The sequence below is a fragment of the Rhinolophus hipposideros genome (assembly GCF_964194185.1).
Source record: "Rhinolophus hipposideros genome assembly, chromosome: 16".
In the NCBI taxonomy this organism is placed as follows: Eukaryota; Metazoa; Chordata; class Mammalia; order Chiroptera; family Rhinolophidae; genus Rhinolophus; species Rhinolophus hipposideros.
In genome coordinates, this window is record NC_138062.1 from 43,616,980 (window position 1) to 43,644,817 (window position 27,838).

Consider the following 27,838-nt stretch of genomic DNA (forward strand, 5'->3'; position numbering starts at 1 on the left):
TAAGCTGTTAGAATTGTTTTCCCAAACCCATTATATTGATGGCTCATCCACTAAATACGGCCCAGTCTAGTGTGTTGCTCACAGATAATGCTTAGTAAATACTTGTTGGTTTAATGAACATTGAACATTTTTAATGCACCTAGGGCCTGTGCAAAATGTTGGGGGACATTCAAAAGGTTATAGAAATCGATCCCTGTCTTTGGCCAGTGTATGGGAAGTGCCAGGGGTTCACAGAAGTGAAAGTGGCTCGCTAAATGTCAGTGTGGCATCGTCAAGAGAGACTTCGAGTAGAGGATGGGGTTGTAACTGAACCTTGACCTCCCAAGTATGTACTATTTCAGTGATGAATGAGAAGAATAGCTTGAAAAACGTGTGTGGAGACAGTGCATCAAGAGTATTTGGGGCAAACAGTCAGGAGGCCAGTTTTTGGGCAGAGGCTTCGTTGATTCGAGTGGACACTCTAGCTGGGGCCACATCTGTAAGTCCTTTTTCAGTGCTATGCTGAGGAGTTGAAATTGAACCTAAGTTTTTGCAAATTGAAGGTTTTTGAGCAGGGAAGTAGAATGCCAAAAGCAATGCTTTGGTCAGGTTAATCTGCTGTGGTCTATAGGGTAACTCAGAAAAGAGAATGGAGCTGGGGAAATACACCTGGACGATGGCTTCCAAAATAGTTTGACCACAACTTGCAGTCAGAAATACATTTGATATCACAACACATACACACACATTTATACTTGAAATAAGTTTCACTCAATATATGTGTGATGCACTCTGATATTTTCTATTATGTTCTATTTCATTTTTTATAGAATGACCCACTTCAGTTGACTTCATGACTGATTTTGATATGTCTACAGTGAACTAATGTGTAGCAGTTTACATGATTGAGGAGGAGTAGGTATTCTACATAGACCCCAGTTTGAAAAACACTTATCTAGAAGTTTGTTACAAATATTCAGACTATAAGCTAACCCCTGTAACTTCAGCAAGGTAGAGGTAGTATTGTTTGTTTATTTGGTTGTTTTTCATGGGTTATAATAAGAAATACAGAGGGGACAACTGTAGAGAACACTGGCCATGTTCTTTGTAAGAACTAAGGCATAGATTTGAAAACTGTCAATCACTTTGTAGAAAAGAAAACCCAGGTACCCCAAAGCCTACAGTAAGATGTTTGGTTTGTTAGTCATCAGGGAAAAGCACGTTAAACCAACAACAAGATGCCATTTCACAGCCATCAGACTGGCAAAAATTTTAAGAACTGGCAATGCCAAGTATCTGAGGATGAGGAGCAAAGGGAACCTGCATCCACTTCCGGGCGCAGGGGTGTGGGGGTTATAAAATGATACAGCCACTGGAGATTTTGCACTACCTCCCACAGTTAGAGACAGACCTACCCCCTCAACCCAGAGAAACTCCTGCACCTGTGCATTGAGAGACATACGCAAGGATGTCAGATGTTTCATTGTTTGTAGCTGTCCAGCCGCTGAAGCCAAAGAGCTGGGCTGGTGCCTCTCAGAGTCTGTCTGCACCTAAGCCCCTGTCAGCTCCTCAGAATGGCAGTCAGAGGCTTCTCTCTGGCTGTTGAGTAAGCAGGACACACCTTTCACCTTGGAATGCCTTATGTTTCCCTTTTATAAAACAGGGAAACCCACTTCCTACCCTTCCCTGTCTTAACGGTGTGAAAATAGGTGATAACTTGACTGTCAAATATTAGGAGTTTCTTAAAGAGCTGCCAGAAAAAGGAAATCCAGACTCCCTCTCTGAATTGCCTGCCTTCCTCTCGTTTCTTGACTTTTAGATGCTTTGTCAGCCTCCAGACTTCTTTCACAAATCCTTGTACTTCTCAAGACAAAGTCATCACTTAATTTTAAGCAAATATATGGGGTTTGATCGAAAAATTTGGTGAATGTTTAAATTTTTAAAAATTGTATTACAGTAGAAGACAGATTGCCATTAATCCCCCTCAGAATACTTCCCCTCACTTCGAACACATTTATCCCATTGTTCTTGCCACTTTCTGAAGCAGTTCTGGAAGTCCTCTTTCGTGAGTGTCTTTACTTCATCCTCCATCATAACAATGCTCCATGTCACAAATCGCTTCTGGTATATGGCAATTTCTGTCAAATAAAAACATTACGGTGTGTCCTCATCTACCGTATTCGCTGGATCTGGCACCATGCGACTTCTGGCTCTTCCCCAAAGTCAAAATGACCATGAAAAGAAAACGTTTTGAATCGATTCAGGACATCGAGGCAGCCACGACAGTGCAATTAAAAACACTCATGAAAGAGGACTTCCAGAACTGCTTCAGAAAGTGGCAAGAGTGATGGGATACGTGTGTTCAAAGCGAGGGGGAGTATTTTGAGGGGCATCAATGGCAGTGTCTTTTACTGTAATGAATTTTTTTAAATTTAAACGTTCACTGTATGTTTCGATCAGACCTCATATTAACTTGGGCCTGGTAGTGGTGCATTATGGTATGGGACTGCAGCTTGCCCCCAAAACTGAAAAAATCATTCCAGGTTTCCTAACCGTACTTACCACTGTGGAACTTTGTGCAGGTCACCCCCTCTGGGCCTCAGTTTGATCATCATCATCAAACTATCCCCACCACCATCTTTACAACAAATACTTACAGAGGCTACTTACTGTATCTTAGGAACAGTTTTAATCATTAAACCCATTAAACTCATTTAGCCTTCACAGTGACCCGATAAGATAGGTATTATTATCCTGTTTTATGGACAAGGAAACTGAGACACAGGAAGGTCAGATAACTTGTCCCAAGTCTCTCAGCTGGCAATTGGCAGAGCCAGGACTTGAACCCAAGTGGTCTGGCCCCAGGGCCCATCCCCGTATCCAGTGCGCCGGCTCTTATGTGAGGTGCCGGAGTGTACCACTTTCAGTGACCTGATGGATCAGAAGCGCCGAGCACAGAAACCCGCACTAGCATATACTCAATAAATGGTCACTTTGGCTAAATGATCTCATTCAACATTCTGTAATTCATTCTGTCTTTCCTATTTAGAGGTCAGCCTGGGGAGCACTGGGGCAGGAGGGATCTTAGCTGAGCTAGGCGATCGTTCTGGTCCAAATCACAGGCTTGCCTTTTATTTTTAAACACGCAAATACCTCCTCGGCCTGGTGGCAAGGCAGGAGAGCGTTCTGTGGGCTTTTGTTTCGGATCCAGCTAATTTAAGGGAAGGACTGAGGGGGGCTGGACAGACTGTGGGCATAGGCACTGGAAATGGACCCTTGACAGCTCAGTTCGTTTCCCCTTAGATGGGGTCCCTCACGTCCTTGGTCCGGCTGAACTTTCTTTGGCCCGTTGGCACTGTGGCCAGCTGGCCCTTCAGAGAGGATGGCATCCAACAGCAGCTGCTCTGCGGGAGCCAGCTGACTCTCTCTAAGCCCTGCCCTGGCCCTAGCCCTGCGCTTTCTCTCATTGTCAAGGTGGTGGTAGCCGGGGTGGGGCCTTGGACCAGAGATGGCAGTGGCCCAGGGATCAAGTAACAGAAGGATGCGGGGAGGAGGGCTTGTCCTTCCAGCCTGCAGAAGCTGCTCCCTTTCGCCCACCTTCCTGCTCTTGCCGAGACGGTGACTCAGGCACAGACCACTCCCCCAGGAGCCAGGATTTCAGCCACTATCAACTGCCGCCTACTCTGTGCACAGCCCTCCCTTCATTCTCACCTCCCTCGCTGCCCCTCGGCCCCCAAAACGGAGATGTTTGCCTAGCTAAAGATATCAGAAAGGTATAGGTGGGGTAGACTAAATCATTTCGAGGCTCTTTCCAACCCCAAGCCAGGCCTGGGCTCATTCACATTCAGTAGAAACAAATTCAGAAGGCTAAGTGAAGACCAGGGAACAATGTGTGGGTTTTAGCTTCTTGACACTTTTCTTTGTAATGGAAGTGGAGGACTCTCCAAAGAAGGCAGGGCTGGAGGGATCTGCTGGGGTGACCCCCAACTGCCATCTGGGCTTGCCTCTTGTCTCTGCCTCTGCAGTAGAAGGGGGTGGGGAAACAAAAGATTGAGAAACCTAGCACATTGAAAATGCAAAAGAGCTGTTTTTGTAAGTAGACATTACACAAGAGCAGGAGTTTTTTGGGAAAGGTTTCACTGAGACAGACAGAATTAGCCAACTGGCATCATGCTGCTAATAGAGATATTTACTGTTTGAAAAAGTATATTTGTAGCTTTGGAGAACATCCTGTTGACTTTTCTGTATTGTGAAGGAAAATAGAACCTTTTCCCCTCTTTTCCCTCTGTACACACAACTTTTTTTTCTTTTCTGAGGTGGGGCATGTTGGGGGTTGGAGAAGGGTAGTGTTGAGAAAAATGTTTTCTTCATTTTGCTGCTGAGACCAAAATATCCCTTCTTCTGCCCTCTGGTGCTCATATTTATGGAATGGGAAGTAGAACCAAGGAAGGACTCCTGCATCAGAGTCTGGGAGCTCAGAGTCCTCTTGATTTCTTCTGGAACATAGAGATTCTCTGGGGAGCAAGCCCTGTCTTCTCTCTAGACCTCTGCTGACCCACCCAATTCCGAAGGGAGAAGGAGGAAAGCTGGAAGGAGGGGGAACCAAACTCCTGAAGCCCCGGGAGCCTGTCCGTGGCCTGGAGGACTGCCAACCTCGACCCATAGCCCCAGCTATGCCAGGACAGCGCTGCTCTGGCAGATGCTGTGATGCTGTCAGTCTGCTGCATGCTTTCCAAAGCAGCTGTTTCTCCTGCGGAAGTCCCCGCGTTCCAGCAGGGGACTAGGACCCCAGGGATGGAATCGGGACTTCCATGAGAAGAAGAGGCAGAAATGTGGGCTGAAGTGCAGTTGTTGCTCTTTCCTTTCACTTTCCCCTCACCACCACTTCAGAGCGGAGAATTGGATCCGTCCTTCAGGGCGCCTGTCCTAATGTTCTGGCTGTTTCTCTGGCAGAGAGGAGCATATCTGCCATTTGGCAGCCTTGGAATAAACCCAGGAGATGCTTCTCCCTTTGTATTTCCTCTTAGGCTTTTTAAAATGTTTCCCTTGACCCATACTCTGAGAACTTCACCAGGCTTTCCTGCCAGTGCCAAAGACCGGCTCCATTTCCAGGGTCTCCACTGAATGTACTTTCCCTTGACCCCAGCTGGTACTTGTGGCTGGTGTTACCCTTTTTAGTCTTTGTCATAGTAAGATAGGATAGGGAGACCAAAGACCATGATATGACCGGTCCTTCTTTGTTCTTTATGGCCTTGTCTAAGAGTAGTTTGTTTTTCTCAGGAACCTTAGCGTATGGTATGTTATAGGGCCCTGGGGGCAATGTACTTATTTTACGCATTCATGTAATCATTCATTCAGTTCTTACTATGTGCATAAAACTAGACTATAAGCTCCATGAGATCATAGAATGAGTCTTTCTTGTTCATCCTGATGTCCATAGAACCCAGGCATAAAGGAGGTCCTTTTTTACTGAATATTCATTCAATGGAAGGTTCAAAATAGCACTGCATAGTGCAGTACATACAGGAGTTACAAAGAAGCATAACATTCCATCCCTGCCTTTGAGGTGCTTATGTGTCATAATCAGAAAGCAAGATGTATACACATCAAAGTTAATCAATCTGTACCCTTTACCAAGCGGCGTTTACTTCAGTAACAAAAGGATGGCCCTGTCTTAGGAAATGTATTTGATAGTTCATCACAGTACTAGTTCGTAGGAGAACAAACTGGTCATCTAAATGCATGCTGAAAAGGCATTGATATAATTCAAAATTCCAATCTTTGTATCTTTTCGTAAACTAGGAACAGGAAGATATTTGAAAAATCGTTTTATTTTTAAAATCATGTCAAAACAACTGGCTAGCTATACACTCAAACTCTAAATGGAGTAAAGATTTAAATACGAAAAATAAACCATTAAAATTCATATGGAATTGCAAGGGATGCAGGATAGCCAGAACAATCTCAATAAAGAACAAAGTTGGAGGACTCATACTTCCCAAGCTCAAAACTTACCATAGATCTGCAGTAATTAGGACAGTACTGGCATGAAGATAGGCCTGTAGATCAACGGAGTAGAATTGAGAGTCCAGAAATAAATTTTTATTTTTATGGTCAGTTGATATTTAACAAGGATGCCAGGACAGTTCAACAGGGAAGAAATAGTCTTTCCAACAAACAGTTCTGGGATAACTGGATGTCCACGTGCAAAAGAATTGAAGGTGGACCCTTAGCTCACACCATAACAAAAATTAACTCAAAAGGGACCAAAGATCTAAATGTAAGAGCTAAAATTATAGAACTCTAAGAAGAAAAGTTAGAGGTGAATCTTCATGACCTTGGATTTGGCAAAGAATTCTTAGATATGATACCAAAAGCATAAACAACAAAAGGAAAAATAGATTGTAGACTTCTTCAAAATCTAAAGCTCTTGTGCTTCAAAAGACATCATTAAGAAAGTGAGAAACTCACAAAAGGGAAAAAAAATATTTGCAAATGATATATCTGATTAGGGACTTGTACCCAGAAATATAAAGAACTTTTTATAAGTTAACAATAAAAAATTTAAAAAAAAACCCATTTTTAAAATAGGCAAAGGCTTTGAATAAATGTTTCTCCAAAGAAGATATACAAATGACCAATAAGTACATGAAAAGATGCTCAGCATCATTAGTTATTAGAGAAATGCAAATCAAAGCCACAGTAAAATAGCCCTCATACCAATAGAATGGGTAAAATTGTAAAAGACAGACAATGACCAGTGTTGGTGAGGAGATGGAGAAATTGGAATCCTCATACGCTGCTGGTAGGAATGTAAAATCGTGCAACCACTTTAGAAAACAGTGTGGCAGTTCCTCAGAATGTTAAACATAGACTTACCATGTGGCCCAGCAATTCATTCCTACAAACATACCCAAGAGAAATGAAAACATGTCTACACAAAAACCTGTAAAGAAATGTTGATAGCAGCATTATTCATAATAGCCCCAAAGTGGAAACAATCCAAATGTCCATCACCTGATGAATGGATAAACAAAATGTGGTGTAGCCATACAATGGAATATTATTCAGTGATAAAAAAAGGAATGAGGTACTGACACATGCTACAACAGCGATAATCCTTAAAAACATTTGCTAAATGAAAGAAGTCAACACAAAAGGCTACATATTACATAATTCCATTTATACAAAGTGTCCAGAAGGGGCAAATCCACAGAGACAGAAAGTAGATTAATGGTAGCCCAGGGGCTGTGGGGATGGGGGAAATGGGGGGTGATAGCTAATAGAAACCAGATTCTTTTTGGAGTGATGAAAATTTCCTGAAATTTGATAGTGGTGATTAGTTGCACAACTCTCTAACTATAAAAGGATGAATGTAATGGTATGTGAATTATATCTCAATAAAGCTGCTATTTAAAAATTAATTACTCAGGTTCTGAGTAAAGATGACAAATCAAATACATCTAATTTATCTCCCTCACAAATCCCACACAAAGCACAGTAAAGCAATTTTTTAAAGGCATAAATCTACAAATTCAGAGAGAACAGAAGCGACCTGAAGAACATTTGGTAACTGGAATGCAGTTACATGAGGTGACTGACAGCAGTTCCACAAAAGCCAAAGCCTAAACTGACATTTAGGAAAATCAAGATCCATCCAGTTTACATCACAGAATCCTCAAAGGTTCAGGAATTGGTGGCACTAGGTACTTCTAGAAGGGGGGTGAAGCTGAGCCCTCAGATCAGGAGGTTGGTTGAAAACTGTTCCTGATTAAATTGAGAGCCCTACCATCTCCTCGACTCACTAAGAGACTGTCCCTGCCTCACCCTACCAAAAGAATGAAGGGGACCCCACTCCTGGAGAGTGTGGAGTTTCTATCCTAGGGCAAACAAAGTAGATTTACTGTGACACTAATAAAGCTTAACCTTCAGGGCCCCTTGCTTGCATGGACCAAGACCCTGGAAGAAGCCCTAGGCATGTGTTCATATGATCCTGTGTTTTGTAAACTTCAGAATGTATTTATGCTGCACTCAGTTAAGAAAACCTCTGCCTTCCTCCTGTTTCTTCTTAGGCAGCTTTGGAGTAGCCTATGCCTTTTGGGGGATAGGACAGGGGGTAGGGGTTGAATTGGGAGTATGCTATTTTAGCTGCAGTTTGTAAAGACATTTTTGGAAAATGTTAATAAAACAAGTGAGAAATTACAGATTCCTGAGTTGGAAATATACAAAGGGTTGTGGGGTTTTTTTCTGTTTTTTTTTTGTTTGTTTGTTTGTTTTTTGTTTTTGGTCATTTTAAAATTTATTTTAAAACTAAGGGGAAAATTGAATAAAAAATAGAACACAAAAGTGACAAAGGTGAGCAATTAAACCAGTATATTCTGAAATCAAGTAAAGTGTAACAAAATATTTTAAAATTGTACCAAAAGGTAGTGATTAAGAGAACGAGATCAATTTTAAAAAGGAGTAATGATTGTTTGATAATCCAAAATGAAGAGGAGAAGCAAATCATAGAACACATTGATAAAGCACGTCAATTCCTGGTGGATATAACGTGAAAGGCATAATGAAGATAGCATAGAACCCCGACACGCCCTCCAACAAGGATACCAGTGACAAATCAGTCAGTCTCACTAACGCAGACAGCGTTAAGGTTAGTCACTGTATGAGAAAGCTTGAAATGTGCCCTGAAATCATAGTTTATTTATGAAAGAAACATGAAATTTTCCTAAGTTTTACAACAATCCTAAAATTTATATATCACAAGTAAGTTGGAAAAAAAGCTTTTCTGAACTGTCAGTAATAGAAAGCAAATCTCAGTCAACCATACTAGAGGAAAGGCTGAATTGTCTCTTTTTTCTCAAACAGTGTTACCACATCTGTGTCACATGAGGAGGCAATCATAGACTCTGCAGCCAAAACGTGCAGGCAAATAAATATAGAGGTGTGTCAGGCAGATGATTGGTAAAAACATTAGGTTATTCTCGATTTTCTGGTGTTATTTGTCAGCTTTTATAACTTGTTATTTATTATGCTCTTTTCTCTGTCTCAATAAATACTCAACTTTCACGCCTATTTTTATATTTGTAATTTTTGTATTCTTTTTCTTTAAGAGGCCATGCAAAATTGTGTAAGTTTCAGGCCCACAAAACCCAGACCCACTTCAAGCAGAGTTGAGGGCCGGACTACCATACTGAAGGCAGGAGGATGAAGTGAATGAATGCATGCAGGGTGCGCACACACACACACACACACACACACACACACACACGCCTCTTCTACTGACTGAGCTCCCAGAATGCCAAGCTGGACCTTTATTCCCAAGGCAAGAAAGTGGAAGAATCTTCTTTAGGGAATTTTACCTGCTTAGAAGAAAAGACTAGATACTGACATCAGGGGTTCCCCACAAAACTGCTCAGCCAGACCACCCTACACAATAGACCAGGGGTGTCCAAACTTTTTTCAACGGTTTTCACCAAGGGCCATATGCGGTAAAATACACAAACAGCCGGGCCACTCACTCGAGGTGAAGTACGTATTGCCTCACCTGGTTTATTTAAGTAAACTAAATATATTTTTGGAATTTGCTGCGGGCCAATTAAAAATGGATTGCGGGCTGCAGTTGGCCCATGGGCCGCAGTTTGGACACCCTTGCAATAGACAGACATTATCCATATACTTACAGCTTCCAGTCAGCTTTTTTTTGTCCCCAGTCATATATATGAGCAGATAACTAAGAATTACCACACATCCAAGGGAAGTATCTAGTATGAAAAAAAAAGACTAAAACAAACAGAAAAATAAAAGCAAGTAGAAGGGAAACAGACTATAAAAGAAGAAAATTTTCAAAGTTATTAAGACCTTCAGATAAGGCATCCATGAAATAAAACAATACAGTGAAACAGGGCATCCTGAAAATTAAAATGAGCTGTTGGAAATTAAAAATATGATAGCAGACCTGAAAAACTCTTTAGAAGTATTAGAAGGTAAGGAAATATTGAAAAATAGAGGACAGATCAGGGAAGGTCAACATCAGAATTATAAAAATTTCAAAATAAGAAACAGAGAAAATGGGGGGTTTAAATCAACAACAACATTTTTTAAATCCCAGCACTGAAGATTATAAATCACTAAATTGAAAGAGTCCTGTTGAGTCCCCCAGCAAAATGGATAAAATTAACTCACAGAGTACATTGTGAAATTTTATACGAACATATGAATCGACAAGCTTGCATAAAGAAAAAAAGCAGATCACATACAAAGGATGAAAATCAAAGTGGCTTTAGACTTCACCACCACAGCAGTACTGGGAAATGAGATACCAGTGAAGCAGTGCCTTTGAGATTCTGAAAGAAATTATGTCCAGTCTGTAATTCTATACCCAGTCAAACTAATGTGACAGTAGAATAAAAAGCGTTTTGGATGCAAAGTCTCAAAGATTATCTCCCACACACTTTCTCCACCAAAATGAGTTGTAAAGCAAGAAAGAGGAAGACACAGAATCCAGGTGTCAAAATTCTTGGGAGAAAGGTGAAAGAAATTCTTGTGAGGAAGGTGAAGGGGAGCCCAGAATGCCCTCTGTACACCAGGGTGGAGGCGACCCATACAGACTGGAGCAGGCCAAAGTGGAAATGGTAGAATACTTGATGGGGATGAATGTGTTGAGAATAGATTAGACAGCTGAAATAATAAAGGAATAATGAAAGGAATAAACTGATAGAAAATTAAGCATGTGAAAGAAAAGTGACAGTTATTAATGGTAGGAAAAGCAAAAAATTAGGCATTGTCATTAGTTACGCATTGCTGTATAACAAATTATCCCACAACTTAGTGTCTCAAAAGAACAATACCAGTTTCCATTGGTGAGGAATTGGGGAGTGGCTTAGCTGGAGAGTCTGGCTTGGGAACGCTGAAGCGTATCAGTGCATCCGCCAGAACTGCAGTTTTCTGAAAGCGTGGCTGAGGCTGAACAATCTGCTGGCTGCCCTATGTAAGAAGGAGAATACATCCCATTATGCTCCTAATAGTTTACTTAATATTGACCTAACCAAATCACAATATAACTATGTTGAGAAGAAGGGGAGTTGTAGTTGTGCCTTTGTGCTACAGGGGTGGAGACCCAAAAGAGGTTTGTTTTTCAGTTAAATCTTCCCCTTCCAAAATAAAAAAGTCAACAGCTAGTGCCTAAAACCTAACACTCAAGAGGTAACAAATGCAAGCATTCATGTGGAGATGCCGAGGTGCAGACCAGATACCCAGCGGAGTTAAAGTGCTTGTGTCGGCAAATGAGAGGGTGCCTAGAGCCTAATATTAATATTTTATTCAACAAACCTTGGTGCCTTATTAAACTATGCATATGTATAACTTTGATAAAAAATAAACCTTAGGTCAATACAAGGAAATCAGAAAAGTAAGACAGTAAATATAGGTGAAGTTTTATATTGGGGTGAGGGTCCTTCTCTGTGTGATGACACCAAAAAAAGAAATCATAAAGGAAGAAGAGACATTTGCTAGGTTTGATTTCATACTAATCAGAATTTATATACCTTACACACACACATGTTCAAAAGGGAAAGGCAAACCGCAAGCCAGGAAAAAATCCTGATAAACAGGCCAAAGGGCTGATGGTAAGATGTAAACTATTTCAGTCTTTAAAAAAACATCAATTGTTTTCAATCCGTCTCTAGGGCAATTGGCAAATGTCTCAAAGCGTTGAACATGTATATGTCCTTTGACCCAGCAATTCCAATTCTAAGAATTTATCCTATGTGACTAATCCTTGATGTGCACAAAGATTTAGCTACTAGAATTCTTGTTTATAATAGAAGAAAAATTTGAAATAGTTGAGTGACCACCAATAAGTGATGTGGGTTACAAAAATAAAACTAGTAGTACAGGTATATGAATACTAGGTAGCCCTTAAAACTCAGGCCGATGAGAAGTATATATTGACATATAACAACATTCATGATGGGGGCTGGCCGGTTGGCTCAGTTGGTTAGAGCGCGGTGCTCTGAACAACAGGGTTGCCGGTTGGATCCCCGCATAAGCCACTGTGAGCTGTGCTCTCCACAACGAGATTGAAACAACTACCTGACGTGGAGCTGATGGGTCCTGGAAAAACACACTTAAATAAATTAAAGTTTTTTTAAAAAACAAAAACATGATGTTCCCTCTATTTTAAAATTTTATATAAATTTGCACTTATACACACATGTATGTACACACTTGAAATTCAGGGTATTAGTGTTTATTTTTCTTTGGGAGAGTGTGTGTGTTTGTCCTTCGTGTTTTCCAAGTTTTTGACACTAATCAGGTGTTATTTTTGTAGTCAAGAAAAAAAGGGACTTTTTTAGTTTATTTCAAAAATACGAAACGTGCAAAGAAAAAAAACAGTAATCATATTCTCACCTCCTAGAATTAACCACTACTAACCTTTCACATGTTGCTTCAGTTTTTCTTTCTACAATTTTTAAAAATATAATTAACACTAAAACAGTAACCTTGGTTATGTTTTAGATAGGAGACTGTGGGGTGCTTTGAATTTTTTTCCTTCTTCCTTCTTTTCGCTCTCCCTCCGCCCGCCCCATTCTGTCTTTTATACTTTTCTGTATTTCTCAAGTTTTCTCTGATGATCATGTTTTTACTTTTTAAAGGGATAAGTTGTTCTTTAAAATACATACAGTTCTTTAAAATATATACAGTCGGCCCTGTCTAGCCTTAGGTTTCGCATCCCAGGATTCAGTCAACTGCATGTTGAAAACAGTATCCACGGATGTGGAGGGCTGACTGTATCCATTGTTCTCTGCCATTTTGTACAAGGGACTTGAGCATGAGCAGATTTGGGTATCTGCAGAGTTTGTTCCTGGTTCTGTTGTGGACAGAATGACCCTGGGTCAGTCACGGAAGCTCTCCAGACCTGCTTCCTCGTCTATGAAATGAGGGGGTTGAACTGGAAACATTTCTATGGTAACTTACAGTTCTAAAAATACTGTGATTCTAAATTAAGATTTTGAGAGAAGCTGTGGCACCACAAATAATGGACTCTTAAGTTTCTAATTTCTTAGTACCTAGTCTGTAGCACTAGATTCCAAGTTAGAATCATTTTGAAGACCACTCTGAGAATCCTTGCGCATTCTCATCCTACTCCCCATATTCTTGGAACAGAGATTCCATTTAGATTAGAAGTTTTAGATAAACTGAAGGGACCGTCTATTCTAACTCCTTTGTTTTTATTATTTTTAAATTTATTGCAGTGACATTGGTTAGTAAAATTATGTAAGTTTCAAGTGTACATTTCTATAATACATCATCTGTATATCACATTGTGTGCTCACCACCCAGAGTCAGTTCTCCTTCTGTCACCATATATTTGACCCCCTTTTTCCCCTTCTACCATCCCCAACTCCTTTATTTTATAGTTTAAGAAACTGAGCTCCAGAGAGATGGTAATTCGTCTAAATCACAAAACTAGTCAGAGGCAGAGACCGGGTTCCCTCATTCCTGATCTGGAGCTTTTTATACCACAAAATGCTTCGCGCAGAACAGGATCGATCTTTTCACAATGCCACCAGGACCTCATTTGCACTGTCACCAAAATGGTCCTTGCGGGCAATTGTTCACATCCAAAACCATTGTGTCAGTCAACTGTAATCCGATTTGGGGGAAAGTAACTGGGGGCCCAGGGAGGGGACTGAGGAGCTCATCTCCCCTTAACCTTTCCTCTTTAGGTCCAAGAAAGGGAAATGGCAATTTCATTTTTTCTTTCCTTTTCAGTTCGATAGCTTACCTTTCCCCCGTTAATTATATAGCCAGAGATTATTTGTTTACAGAAGCCATGTGAAATCAGCCATCCCCCAAAGGGTTAACACTCCCAAATTACGGGGTGGGTTAACAATAAACAGGATGTCCTCCAGAAATTAAATTTAAACCACTGTGACTCAGGCTGGCCCATCCTCTAACCAGATCACTGTCTGGGGTTATTATCGGTGGTTAATTATACCGTTGGGTTTAGCAACAGTGTTGGTCAGTTTAGGCCAAGAGAAGCCAGGCTCTGGGAGAAGGGGGTGTGGGGGGCAGGGGTCTGGTGGAGTGGGTGGGTGCAGAGTGGAAGCGGGAGGTTTGAATGAAAGCGAGAAAGTAGTGGGAGTGGTGGTCTAACCAGGGCTCCTGCTGTGGCCCTCTTCCCTGAGCTGATGCCCAGCCTGCTTGCCTCCCTCCTCCCTGGGAGGCTGAAGCCGAGCTGTCTAACTGCTGGGGTGCACTGTGTGCTTTCTAGCCTGGCCGCACTGCTTTTCTTCTCAGCATTGTAGAATCACAATTTTCAGTGCCTTAAGGAAGCTCCTAGATTATCTAGTGTAACCCCCTTGTTTCACGGATTAGGCAATTAAGGCACAGACCAGTGGTTACCTGCTGAAAGAGCAGCTTGTGCAGGGGAGGTGGAGACAGGGCTAGTGCTCAAGCTGAGATTCCTAAACAGTGACTCTGCCCCCGTTAGGCCAAGCTGTCTTCCATTTCCTGGTGGGGATCCTGAGGTGCAGAGCTTCCTGGCAAGTTCAAGGCAGACTTGGGCTGGGTTCTAGATTCTTCTCGGAGTTAGCTGCACTTAGATTTTGTCAGTTCTCATGGGAAATGGCCCAGCCTGGCTGGTCCTTGATGCTCCTACAAGTTAAGTCGTCATCCCTCCCCAGCCATAGAAGCTCTTCAGATGCAGCTTGTCCCTCTGTAGAGAAGGAGTGAAGCACCTGATACAGATGATATGTAGCTTTTATGGTGTTTTTAATGGTGTGTTTTCAAGGATGATAGCGATCCAAGTGAGCCTGTAATTTCTGACTTTGCAGCTCCTCAAGACACAAGGTTTATGGTGACTGTTACTTGTCCAGTATCTCCCCTTTCCTGCCGTGACCTTGGCAGGGTATTTAAACAATGGCCTGTTAGTAGGAAAGATGGTGTGGGGCTAAAGGCGGTGCCCAGGACATCTGTGGGACGCAGTCCGCAGGAGGCTGACTTTCCCAGAGCCCGCCTGGCTGCTCCGCATCCTAGACCCACAGGGACGTGGTCCGAGCGGCGGGGAGCGAGCCACGGCCACTGGTCTTCACCCTCCTGGAGGGCAAGTGGCCTGTACTTCATCGGTTCTTTTCAGCCACATCCTTCCCCGTTTCTCCTAACATCCCCGTGTCTCTTTCTCTTACAGGATTCCTTTCAAGATTGGGCAGCCCAAGAAACAGATTGTCCCCAAAACAGTGAGTAACCCGATTCTTTTATTCTGAGAGTCACTTCTGTCTCACATGGCCTTCGCATAGAACCAGGGCGTTGACTCAACAATCCTGGGGCTCAGAAGAAGGCAGAACCTAGGTCTTATCATTGGAGCTCCACAACCTCGCATAGACGGGGCCTTGCAGGGACCTCCGGTCCTGGGACATTCTGCCCATTTCTGGGATTGGTTGCACAGTGGGCACGTTCCTAAAAGGGCACCCGAAACAGACCGCTGCCAAGGACACATCCCAGGAGGCCTTTATCCCGGGCCTCCTCAGGCTGTGTGAAAGACCAGGAAGCCTCTCCCGGGCCCTTTCTCTGCACTGTTAACTGCATTCCTAGCCAGGACCCAGAGTCACTCAGTCACTCAGCACTGGGGGGGGGCGATAATTGAATCCGACCCCCCCCCCTTGTAAGCCCACAGTTTCTCTCCCTATTTTCTCTCCAGAAAGGGATGGGGAGAGAATCATAGCTTCTTAGAAAGTTACAGCTGGAAGCCCTTACGAGATCATTTAGTCCAACCTCCTGATTTTTCCCGATGAGGAAACCAAGACCATGGCATTTCAGTGACTTGTTAAGGTTAGAGAAAGCTAATGCTGACAGAGCTGGAATTAGAACTCACATCTGAACCTCTGTTCAATACTCCTTCCATTGCTTTATGCTGCCTCCCTCGGGCAGCATAGGTCTGAGGGTTCTACTAAAGAACGGCCGCTTCAGCCCCCTCCCCCACACTGCTGAGCAAGGCTCTTGGTGTTAATGTGGGAGTTCGTAACTATAGAGCATGTCCAGTGACCGCTCCAGGAAGCCTGTCATCCTAGCCCCGGGCGGTTCTCCTTGTCTGAATAACCTCATCCCTCCTTGGCTCAGGACTCAGAACTACAGGAAAGACGTTGCTTCCATTGGCGGGAAGGGGAGCTCAGCACACTTCTGACCAATGGCTCTATCTTTGGGGAGTCCAAAGTTAGGTCACTTAAAAGGAAATTGGCCCATGTTGAAAGAGCCCTCTCCTTCGCAAGCCAAGGCAGGCCGAGGACAGACTGAGAGTTGACCTCCCATGCAGAGGCTGACCATCTGTGGGGCTCTCGGCTGAAGCACAGAGGATCTGGGCGTACAAACGCTGAGCTCTGGCCGGCTCCAGGCAGTGGGAAGGTGTGGCTTCGAGTCTCCAGAGTTTAATCCAGGGCCGATCTGAAAGGGAAGTGGTTTGGAGAAGGGTCTTCTTTTCCCAACATTCACTGCCAAAAAACAATGAAGCAAAACAAACAAACAAACAAAAAACCCAACTCCCCAACCTTGAGCAAGGTGGCCTGTCCTCCACAGAAAAGTCTGAGCTACAATGCAGTGTCTAGCTCCTTTGCCAGAGTTTGTTGATGGAAAGATCTGTGGGTGTTTTAGTCTGAGGAGCGGCAGGGACTCCCCAGGGGCAGGGCAGATGCACAGCCTGAGAAAAGCCTCGCCTGTGTGGCCCTCCGTGGGCTGTGGCTCCCTCTCCCCTTCCTAGCGTCAGTCTCTCTCGCTCGGGATGGAACTGTGGTCCTTAACTGTGGCATCAGCTCTCCCCGCCCCCCCCCCCCAGCACACTGGGCCTCAAGTATTGGGTGAGAAACCGGATTCAGAAGGCTCCCTGCTTGGATTTCCATCCTGGCTCTGGTGTGCTCTGTGTGACCTTAGGCAAGTTCCTCACCCTCTCTGAGCCTCACTTTTCTCCTTTATAAAGGGAGAGGGATGCTGGGACCTGTGGCCTTGATGTCTGATGAGTCTCACGTGAGGTGACGTATAGGAAGCAGTTCACACAGTGCCTGGCACGTAGTAAGACCTCAATAAATCCTGACTACATCGCAGAAAGACAATCAGTTTAACTCTTTATAAACCACCAAGGACTCTGCTGGTCCCAGCAGCTAGATTCCCCAGTGCGTGAAGTGCAGGCTGGGACAGAGTTATTGGCTTCCTCAAATCCTAGGCGGCACGGAAGTGTCTGCAGCAAGACCCTGCCTCTTCAGCGTCTCGCCCGCCACCCACAGGCCTCCCCTCACCCCCCAACCAGGCTGGGGCTGTCTCAGCGTCTCCGCAGCTGCCCCCAACAGTGGTGACACACTCTGTTGTTCGTATCCAGGCACTTCCAGGGAGGGGAGCAGATGGGGCTGACTGGGTTATTGAAAGTCACGGCTCCCCTGTCATGGGAAGAAATGCTCATGTTATCTTCAGGGAGTTTCGGGAGGTTTTTGGCTCAAGGCACCTAACTGTCAGACACAAAGAAAGCATTGTGTGTCTGCCCTCACCGTTCTCCTGTGCCCAGGTTATTAACGCAGATTCCATTATCGTCACGGCTGTGGCTGGAATGGCAGGTTCTCTGCAGGCGCTGACCAGTGGCACTGAAATGGACGAACAGAAGCCCCCCACCTCCCCACCGTCATTCCCCTCTGCCCCCCCCCACTCCAGTCCCATAAAGTAGCTGGAGCAGCTCAGTGTGGCTAAAAGAAGCTGTGCTTCCCTCCGTAGCCTGGGAGGCTGGGAGAGCCCTCTGAAGCGAGGGTTGCCCTGGGTCTTGCACACAGAGGAAAGCACACGCCTAGATTCCTAGCTAGGTGTGTGCTCTGGGAAGTCAGGCAGAAGAGAGCCCCACCACATGGAACCTTCACTTGAGAAAGATTTCCAGGTGCAAAGTGGAGGGGCCCTCAGCCCCACTCCTGTCCTGTTGTAACGTGCCAGAGGGAGGCTGCTTTCTTCCCCCCACGAGCAACCTTACAGAGGGCCTTCTCAGCTGGCCTCGTTTTCTACTTCACCAGGAGTGTAGGTTTGGGTGAGAACTCAGCCCATTCATTCAGTGAACAAGTCCTGAGCTCCTGTCACATGCCAGCCTGGCTCGGCACTGGGGAGAGCGGTGAGCTGTCCATTCCCTCCCTTCCACCCTGAGCTTTCTAGAAGGCAGGCAGCGGGCTGCTGCTGAGGCGCTTGTCCCGTGCTTGATTCTCCCTGCGCTAACCTCACCTCCCCCCCCACCCGCCCGCCCGCCATGACCTGCTGACAGCCCCGCACATGTGTTTACGCTTGCATTGTTGACTGGGGTCCAGCTGCCTTTTTGGCAGAGGCATCAAGCATTCAAAGATGTTCAGATCTTTTGTGTTTGGCTCTTTCCCTCAGGATGGATAGACCTTGGAATGAGACCCCGGTGTGTCCCTGTATTCCCCTCTGAGGGGCTAGAATCCTGGTGGTATCCCTCGGGATCTTTCCCCAGTGAAGGAGAGAGACCTCAGGACTGTGAGCCATAGCAGCAGCCCACACCTGGCTACCAGAAGCAGAGGAGGTGAAACGTTCATGACCTTCTCTTAGGCCATCGGGTGGCCTTGAGCGGCATGAAGTCCAAGGACCAAGCTCCCACCCCAACACGTCCCAGCTTCTAGTGTGAGACCTCAAGTTTCTCATCAACCAGAATGATCCAACCCCTTAGGAAACCTGCAGTCCTTCTCTGTGCAAGTCCAAGCAGTCCCAGCCAGGGAGACCAGGTGTGCTCTGACATCCCACACACATCAGCACACTCAGGGATTGCGACAGAGCGCCGGGAGCCAGGGCTGCAGCTCGGGCGGGCTGGCAGGCGCCCGCCTCCCCCCTCAGAGCACCTAGTCTGTGTTCTTAATCTTCAGGAGAGCTGCATTCTGGCCAAGACATCTTTCATTTTAATTTTTAATTTCATCTTTTTTGGGGCGATAAACCACTTTTGCTATGTAAAGACTATGCTCAGCTGTCACATCCTACGAAGCAGGAAAGGAGAAGTGTTCCGGAAGGGAGGCCCCAGCACAGCCCCCAGGCACAGGGCTTCACGCTTAGCCCAAATCGGGGGTATCCTCGCTGTCCGTGGGCCACATGCTTTGCGCTGCTTCTCCTCTCCGCCAGAGTCACAAACCAGTCTGCCCCCACAGTGCAACGGTCCTCTCATTGCCCCGGTGTGGAGGAGGAGCAAGGCAATGCCGTCCATCCGTGGGCCAGGCTCCCTGCTCGGCGCCCCACACCTACTGCTGCAATCCCCCCATCAGACCTGGGAGGCTGATGCTGTTACCCCATTTCCTTGTCAGCCCCTGAAATTTACGTGGGGCGAGGCCAGATACAATATCCCGTTTTACTAGACAAGAAGCTGAGACGCAGAAATGTTAGGAAATGTTTTTAATGCTGCACAGTTATTAGGTTGGTGCAGAAGTAATTGCGGTTTAAAAGGTTAAAAATAATTGCAAAAGCTACAGTTAACTTTCGCACCAACCTAATAGTCTCAGTTCATGTTTTATCTGTTTCTGCCTGTTCCTCTCCCCACCTTCCTCCCAGCGCTGTTGGAGAAAAGGCTTGACTTGACCAACCTCAGTGCAGACACTGAAGGGTCCCGGGAGGCCCCTTTGCTCCAGAACAAATCTCCCACCTGAAGTCGCACCACAGACCTTTAGCTATGACTCTGAATCCTGTGCAATTATAAATTCCTTGCAGTAGGTAACACTTTAAACTCTTAGTGGGCATATATACAGAGGGTGCCAGAAAAAACATATACACATTTTAAGAAAGGAAAAAAGTGTATGAAAATTGTAATAATATATACCGATAACAAAAGATGAATACAGGTCATGTGGACACATTTTTTTGGCAACCCCAGTGTGTGCTTTCAGTAGGAGTGAATTGTGAACTTTTTCGTAAGAGCAGCTTTTGATGGGTCATAAGGAAGGCGATGATGAAAATGTTGGGTTCCTAGATAGAGAAAGAGTGGGTTTGCTGAAAAGGGGGAAAGATTGTAGGATAGGAGGCTGGGGCACCATGTTAGGTTTTTTTGTTTGTTTTGGTATTATAGTCTTTAATTTTTCAGTTGCAGTTGACATTCAATATTATTTTTATACTAGTTTCAGGTGTACAGCATAGTGGTTAAGACATTTATATAATTTATGAAGTGCTCTCCCAATAAGTCTAGTACCCGCCTGACACCATACACAGTTATTACAAGGTGAAAGCATTAAGAACTACAAGTTGGTAGTTACAAGATAGTCACGGGGATGTAAAGAACAGCATGGGGAATATAGTCAATAATCTGGTAATAACCAATGGTGAGCTTTACCTCACAGCTTGGTGTAAGGTTCTAGACGCTAGGATCATAAAGTAAGGAAAAGACCACGTGTTCCTACTTCTAAATTTTCCAGTTCAGAAGGTGACACGTTGTCGTGCCATGAGGACCTCAGCTGAGTCGGCTGAGTCGGCTTCATGTCGTTCTCTCATTGCACCTGCCTACGCCCTCCACAGGGCTTCCCACCAACTGCAGTGTGTGTGTGTGTGTGTGTGTGTGTGTGTGAGAGGGAGAGGGGTCTCCGCCACCAAGGCCTATGTCTGTCTTATACACCAGGGTATCCCCAGCACCTGGCAGAATGCATTGCATTTCATAGGTGCTCATTAAATGCTTGTGGGGTGAATGCACGTAGTTTTTTAAAAAGACCTCAACTAGGAGTCTGAGTCCCAGCCTTGCTTTGCCACTCAGCAGCCCTGCGTCCTTATATATCAGTCACATCCTCTCTCTGCGCCTCATTCTCCTCATGTGTAACATGAAATTGTTGGCCTGAATGATGTCCTGCTCTTCTGTGACTTTGTCGAGTTTACCTAAATCCAAACGTGGAGTGTGACGTCATTAGGGTGTAGAATACTCTTTCCCTGGGGCACCGTTGATGGAAGGGCCTGCCGGTGAAGAGCAGTGGGGCTTTGACAGTTTCTGGAAATTTGTACTCCCTGACCTTCAACCTGGAACGAGAGTGAAAGTCAGGATGTAGGACTCTCACTGGCAGGGGTCTCAGGGGAGCAGCCAAGAAACCATCTTTCTTAGGTCACGGCTTTAATTCCTCAGCAAACGTCTTTCTCCCTTTTGGTGGCATGACAGTTAAGAGCACAGGCCTGGGAGCTCGGCCCCTCGTATTGGCTGACCCTGCACAGGTAACTTCACCTCTGCCCCCGTGACCACCTCAGTGCAGTGAGGGCCCTAAGTACCCCTGCCTCCTGGCTGCGTTGTGGAGGAGGAGGCCTTGCTCGTGGAAGCTCGCAGGGAGCACTCGGTGAATGTAGCTGCTTTTACTTCTCCAAGAGCCTCAGCCCAGAGGCTCCACAAGGCAGCCAGGAAGTGGTACTGCCTCTATGGAAGAGAAAGAAGGAGAAACATCTCCTCGTCCCCTCCTTTAGGCCCTAAGATGTCACTTACTTCACAGCCCCCCCCCCCCGCCCGCCGAGAGCCATTGCCAAGGCCCCGTCTTACAGTGGAGGAAATTCAGGCAAGGATGTACAAGTCACTTTCTTGACTTCACCTGACATGTAGGCGGCAGAATTGGGTCCAGGACTCACACCCGTTCGGTTTAAATATTGCTGGCATTGGACAAATCCGATAACTAATGAGGAACGTAGAGAGCCTTGCAGGAGCCAGGAGTAATAGTATTTGTGTTTGGTCCGTCCCAGTGCCCAGAGACAGGTATATGATCGTTCTGGGTCCACCCTGTTCCTAGCAGGTGGAAGGACCTGTGAGGAAACCGGTGACAGGGAGGTGACCTTCTGGGGCCTCAGACCTGCCCGTTTGCTCTCTGCCCTGCGGCCTGGCCCCCTGGCTGCGGATCTGGCACATTCTGAGCAGCTCACCTGCCACAGGAGGGGAGGGTGAGAAGAGGGACCACAGCTTCGCACCTCACTGCCTGTGGTGGAAGAACGGAGCCACAATCTGCTGATACTTGTCTGGCTGGCGCATCTAGGAGGAGAGTCTCTCGCCCTAAATCAAGCACTTAATTAATTTGGGAACACAGGGGTACTGTGTCATTAATGCCCTGCTGCTGCCTGTGTGAACTGGACGGTGTTGTTTCCTCAGAAGGGGGAGGGCGTGGAGGGAGTGTTGGGAGACTGGTAGATTTTTTCCAGCATATTGTCATTTCTCCAGTGATTGAGTTATCTATCTCGTTACAGGTGGAGAGAGACTTTGAAAGGGAGTATGGAAAACTCCAGCAGTGAGTGTCAAACCCCAGAAGGCTGTGGGTGGGGGAGGGTCAGAGAAGGGCAACAGCCTTCTGCCAGGTCTCACTTCCAGAATGGTTTTGTCTGCTCACCACCCGTTAGTGGGCTGGTCCCTGGCAGCCGAGGGCAGCTCAGTTCACCACCTGCCAGAAATTGCCCCCCAACTGATGGCTGTATGACAGTCGTTAATTCGTCGCCTGTGGGTGCTTAGCCTCATGCAGAGCTGTAGTGGCCCTTCAGAACAGCCCCACAGAGAAGGGGCTGTTCTCCCCCTGACAGACATTCCAGAGTGTCAGGTTGGGCTTCCCTCGGGTAGATGGGAAGAAATGGGGCCAACAGCCAGTTGGCAATGCCAGGTGCCAGGCCTGTGCCCCTGCCTTGCAGGCTGGAAGAGCAGACCAGGAGGCTGCAAAAGGACATGAAGAAGAGCACCGATGCTGACCTGGGTAGGTGGCACGTCTCCCGATCCTGGCCAGGACAGGGTGGGACCCAGGTGAATGCCCTTGTCCCTCAGTCACATTAGGGCTGGCTTGGAAATAAGTGCTCTTACTAGATACCCAACACATGTCCCTGAGGCGTGGCTTGAAGTCACTCTTCACTTGCAGATCCCGACTCACCCCTCTTCCCGGGCACAGCAGCAGCCACCACAGCTGGGTGGAGTGCTGGCTTCTGTGGTCTGTGCCACAGAGCCTCGGGCCAGGCCCATCCAGAGGACATGGGCACGTCTGAACATGACCACCCTCCCTCCTGGCCCGCAGTTTCTCTAAACTACGTGTGTCGCAAGCCAAGGGTCTGCTTGTGGAGTCTGTCTGTTATTGTTTTTGAAGTCAGTTCTGAGTTAGCTGAATGGCATCTTTCTTTATCATTCCCCACTGCCTTTCCAGTAAGGGCAATGCTCTGACCTATTGCTTCTTTTCATTCTCGTTACTGTGTGTCATTGAAACCAGGGCTTGCTTCACTATACCAAATCTAGCTTTGTTTTGTCAATAAAGTTTTATTGGGACACAGCCACACCCACTCTTTAGGTATTGTCTGTGGCAGAGTTGAGGGGTGGCAACAGCCACCATGTGACCCGCCAAGCCTAAAATCTGGACTGTCTAGCTCTTTACAGTAGGTTTGCCACCCTGGGGTGGCATACTATGTTCCTCTGTCCTCCAAACCGCACTGCACCTCCCAACCACCTGGAGAGGTGTTTTGTTTTGTTTTTTTAATGCCTCCAGACTTACTGAATTAGAATGTTTGGAGCTACAAGTCTGCACTTCTTACAGCTTCCCACCCAGACGACTCTGTTATAACCCAGAGTTTGGCACAATGTCACTGCAACAGATAAAGCTGTCCAAAAGAGCTCCCCAGAACAGTGTCAGATGGTCAGGAATGAACGTTATGCAATAGGACTAGTGTCCTGTGGCTCTGTAGTACTTGGTGGTTTGGATGGGTGGAGGTCACCTGGGGGCAGGCCTCTGGACTGAGGGAGAACAGGGAGTCCTGAGGACAAAGCCTGGAAGCCTGTTTCTTCACAAGTTCACAGAGCTTTGACTTCTTACAGCTATGTCCAAATCTGCTGTAAAGATATCCTTGGACTTGCTGTCCAATCCCCTCTGCGAGCAAGACCAGGATTTTCTGAACATGGTGACAGCACTGGACACGGCCATGAAACGGATGGACGCCTTCAACCAAGAAAAGGTGACTGGCGTCTGAATCTCCCTCCCCCTTCTCGTGGCTACTGTCTGGAGGAGCTCCTGCGTGGAGTCCTTACCAGGACTCAGGCTCCTCTCTGGATGCCTTGTGCCCAAGCCCTGTGAGCTCTTTCCCAGCCCTGTGACCTGCTTCCCCGGGTTCCCATGAGCTCACATCAGTCACACTGAGGCCACGCGGGAGACGCAGGTCATCTCTGCCCACCCGGCCTCCTCCCTGAGCAAGGCCAGTCTCGGCCTCGGCAGACGACAGCTGGTAGGACAAGAACTGACCAGAGGCAAGGACCAGGTGCTGCTGTGGCCCTTCAGGCTCCCGGCTGCCATTTCTGCCCCACTCCAGCTGTAGTCAGGGCTGCCCGCCTCGCCTGTCCTGCTCTGGCCCCCAACCTGCAGGGTTCTCTGGGTACCCCTGACAGGTCTCCTTCCTCTTCTCGGGAATGAGGGGCCTCTCCCTTTAGGAAAAATCTGGCTTCCCCCCAGTTTTGATGTCATTGGGCTTTTCTTTTGACAGGTGAACCAGATTCAAAAGACTGTGATTGAACCCTTAAAAAAGTGAGTAAAGGTCATCTGGGGACCATGGGCCTCAGGGGACTAGGCTCAGGGCGCTTATTAGGGAGGCAGGTCAACAGGTCACTTGGGGACGGAACATCATTTCTAGTAGCCTGTCTCCAGACTCACGTGGGGATGACAAACTCAACAGAAACCCTGGCTCCGTGCTCGGTGGCCCGTCATCACCCCGACGCGCTCAGGGACGGATGGCAGGGCACTTGTGGTCCCCTCAGCAGCCGGCCGTTGCTCCAGGGGTCATTTTGCCATTTCCCCTTTGTTCCTATGTGAGGACCAGTGGGAGCAGAGCTCGCTGAATTAAGCTAGCAGAGATCTTGGCCAGCCCTCCGCGGAGATGAGCAAGGCCTTTCATCTCTCTCCGGCGGATTGGGAGAGCAGCTGCCTGCAGCACTCGGCTTTTGAAATGTGGGGGTGGCCGCCCCTGGGGAAGGGCGCAGCAGCGAGGTCCCGCCTGGGAAGGTCCCCTGATTCATGACCTGTGAGGGTCAGAATTCTTCTGTGAGACTCCTGTTCTGTCAGGCAGGCTCTGGTCAGTGATCAGACAGGCCTATTCCCCGGGTCCCCTAAGAGGCTGGGCCTTGCCTTGAAGCTCCCGAATCGCTTCATCTTCCTCCCTGGCCTCTCCCAGGCAGCCTCTGACCTAGAAGGGCTCCGCTCCATTCCGGCAGCTGCACTTTATTACCTCTCTGTGGTGGTCCCTGGCAGTTGCCTCACCAGGGCCCGGGTAATGAGGCTCCGCTAATTACCATTAGCCTGGGTCAGAGCCCAGAGGGAGATGACAGAGCAGGTTTTGATCCTCCGGCCTCTAGTGCTGAGGTTGTTGAGCTCTTCACTCCCTGTTCAGGTCGAAGGGCTGGGCTCAGGGAAAACTCTTTCTAAGCCAGGGGCTGTCTGGAGGCTCCACCACTGGGGGGATGCTGAGCCTGGCGCAGGAAGGGCTTTCTCCCCTCACCCCTGCACCACTGCTCCTTCCCCGGGCCCCTGGCCTGCAATCCTTGCTCAGCCCCAGGTCACAGGGTCACGTGAGCAACTGGGTGGGAAGGACCATGGGCAGAGTAGAACCTGCCCATGGGGGTCCAGGGGCTACCACACAGGCTGCCATGGGCACCCACGGCTGGCAGAGCTCAGCAGGGGACACCAGCTCAGAGAACTGGGGGACTGACTCCTGTCTCGATTTCACAACCAACGAGGCGGCCTTGAAATCTGACGCCTGGCTTCTGGAGCCAAGTGGAGAGAAATCCCGGCTGCTTCCCACCACCCTCGCAGCCCACCACCTGCCAGGAAGGTGGGTGAGTGGCAGAGGGGGCGGCACCGTCTCCGCAGCAGATCCGCTGACCTCTGTGTGAGCCCCGGGCCTGCCTGGCTGCCCTGGCTGGCTTCTGCGCATCCCAGAGCCGACATGCGATCTCCCCCGACCACATAAAACCGGCACTGCCTGTTGCCTCCTCTTGCCAGGAGAGCAGCTCCCAGGGACCCCAGCACCGGAAACAGGAAACTGCAGCTTTCCTGTCCTCTGATGAAGAACATTGCCACATGGCCACCCCACCGCCCCCAGCCTCCCCCCAGGGGGCTCGGCCTCTAATCCCAGAGTCTCTGGGCCATGTTCACATGGTCGGATGGGGATGCTTTCAATTTCCCTTTCCTGGTGGGTGGAAGATCCCGGCTGTGTGGGCACAGATTGAAGAATGGCAGGCATTCCCCACCAGGGCCGGCTGCTCCCAGCCCACCTCCCAGCCGGCCTCTTTCTGCCTCCCCCTTCCCCTCCTCCCTCTCTCACTGCCTCTTCACCCCACGCTTACCCAGGGGAGGCAGTTTGCTGTTGAACCTGAACACGTAGGCTTGGCCCCGTTCTCCCATCTTTGAGGATAGACAGAGCTTAGGAGCGTATGGTGTGGTATAGAAGCCATGCCAGCATTCTCAAGGAAATGGACCGGTATAACACCTGCCAGGGTGGTGGTGTGCCATAGAGCCGGGAAAGTGCTAGACGGGCAGTGCCAGCCTGCCCCGACCAGGCCTGTCGCCTTGGCCAGGTCCCTGCTCCTCTGAGCCTGTTTCCCCACTTGGGGCAAGGGAGCGCTGGACCCAACTCTTGGAATGGCGGTGTCAGTGCTCAGGAGGGAGAGGGAGTGTCAGTGGCTGAAGAGGCGAGTTGAGCTGTGTGTGGAAGGCAGAGAATCTATTGGGGCCGTGGCCCGAGGCCTTCCTATTTCACCTGCCTACTGATGGGTGGGGAGCTGGGCACAGAGCGTCTGACTGCCTAGCCTTGGTTCTCTGTGGCAGCCCAGTACAAGTGCGGACTTCATAGCTCAGGGAGAGCAGGGTCCCCCCATCCTTGCCAGGCAAAGTCATTGGGTACCTCTGTAGGGTCGAAGGGGCATGTCTGGGAGGGTCCAGGCACGGGACCAGCCTGTGCTCAACTTCACCTCCCTGCAGCTTCCCTCCCCAACCTCAAAGTGGAGGAGAGCAGTAAAGCACCCACATGGGGGGTCGGGGGAACCCTGCTGAGGGACGAGTTCCTCTCCTCGCGCACAGCACCCTGCTGTTTATTTATATGTCCGACACATGGAGCTGGCAGTTTTTTCTGTTGCTTCTAAGTAATAAATGAGAGGTGCGGCCTCAGCAGGCAGTAACCCGAGGCCAGGGATTACAGAGCCCTGGTCCCCCAGGCTCTCGTCAGCCAACCTAGTTCCCCCACCGTAAGGTGAGAAGGGCGTGGCCCCTGCCCTTATCCCGCAGGAGTCCCGAAGCCAGGGCCCACAGCCCTGGGTGCTAAGTGATTGGTGATCCCTGTACAGTGAACTAAGCCAGCTGAGCCTTCCATGGCCTCCATGACTGACGGGTGCCGCTGTGGGAGGCAGAAGTTATGGTGAAGAAAGGGCTTTCCTGGAGGGTCCAACAGCAACGGGGCCCGTTCCCACTGCAGCCACGTCCTCCTCACAGAGGGCAGGTGCTCTTGTTCTAGAAGGCTGAAGGGAGCATCCTACAGACACAGCCTCTCTTACGCCGCCCATGCCCTGAGGGTTGCCTGGCACTGCATGGATCTCAGGAACCCTGGATCCATGCCCCACTCACGCCTCTGGGCTCAGGACGCGGCCCTGAGGTTGGGGGTCTTGTTTCCTGTCCACACAGGATCCAGTCCCGCCTTTAGTCAGCTTTCCTGGTGTATCAGACCCTGGCCCCGGAAGTTACCCCTGGTTAACACCTGAGGGAAATGGGTTATGAGGACGAGCCAACGCACAAGTGCTAGGGGGTCAGAGGGTTCGAGAGCTGCTTGACCAGCCAGCATGGTGATAATCCCGCCTTGCACCTAGGGCTGCTCCGCATGCACAGGGCTTCCTTCAGGG

General features: G+C 47.8%; 1 protein-coding gene across 2 annotated transcripts in view; it reads left to right on the forward strand.

The window, feature by feature from the left end:
* Nucleotides 1–27,838, forward strand: part of BIN3 (bridging integrator 3) — a 39,369-nt gene that overhangs the window by 5,719 nt on the left and 5,812 nt on the right. For both annotated transcript variants that reach the window (XM_081077791.1, XM_081077790.1), the window contains exons 2-6: nt 15,170–15,218; nt 22,186–22,226; nt 22,618–22,679; nt 23,780–23,916; nt 24,439–24,479. In XM_081077791.1, the coding sequence (XP_080933917.1) occupies nt 22,652–22,679; nt 23,780–23,916; nt 24,439–24,479 (206 nt within the window). In that variant the 5' untranslated portion in view covers nt 15,170–15,218; nt 22,186–22,226; nt 22,618–22,651. The remainder of the gene's footprint in view (nt 1–15,169; nt 15,219–22,185; nt 22,227–22,617; nt 22,680–23,779; nt 23,917–24,438; nt 24,480–27,838) is intronic.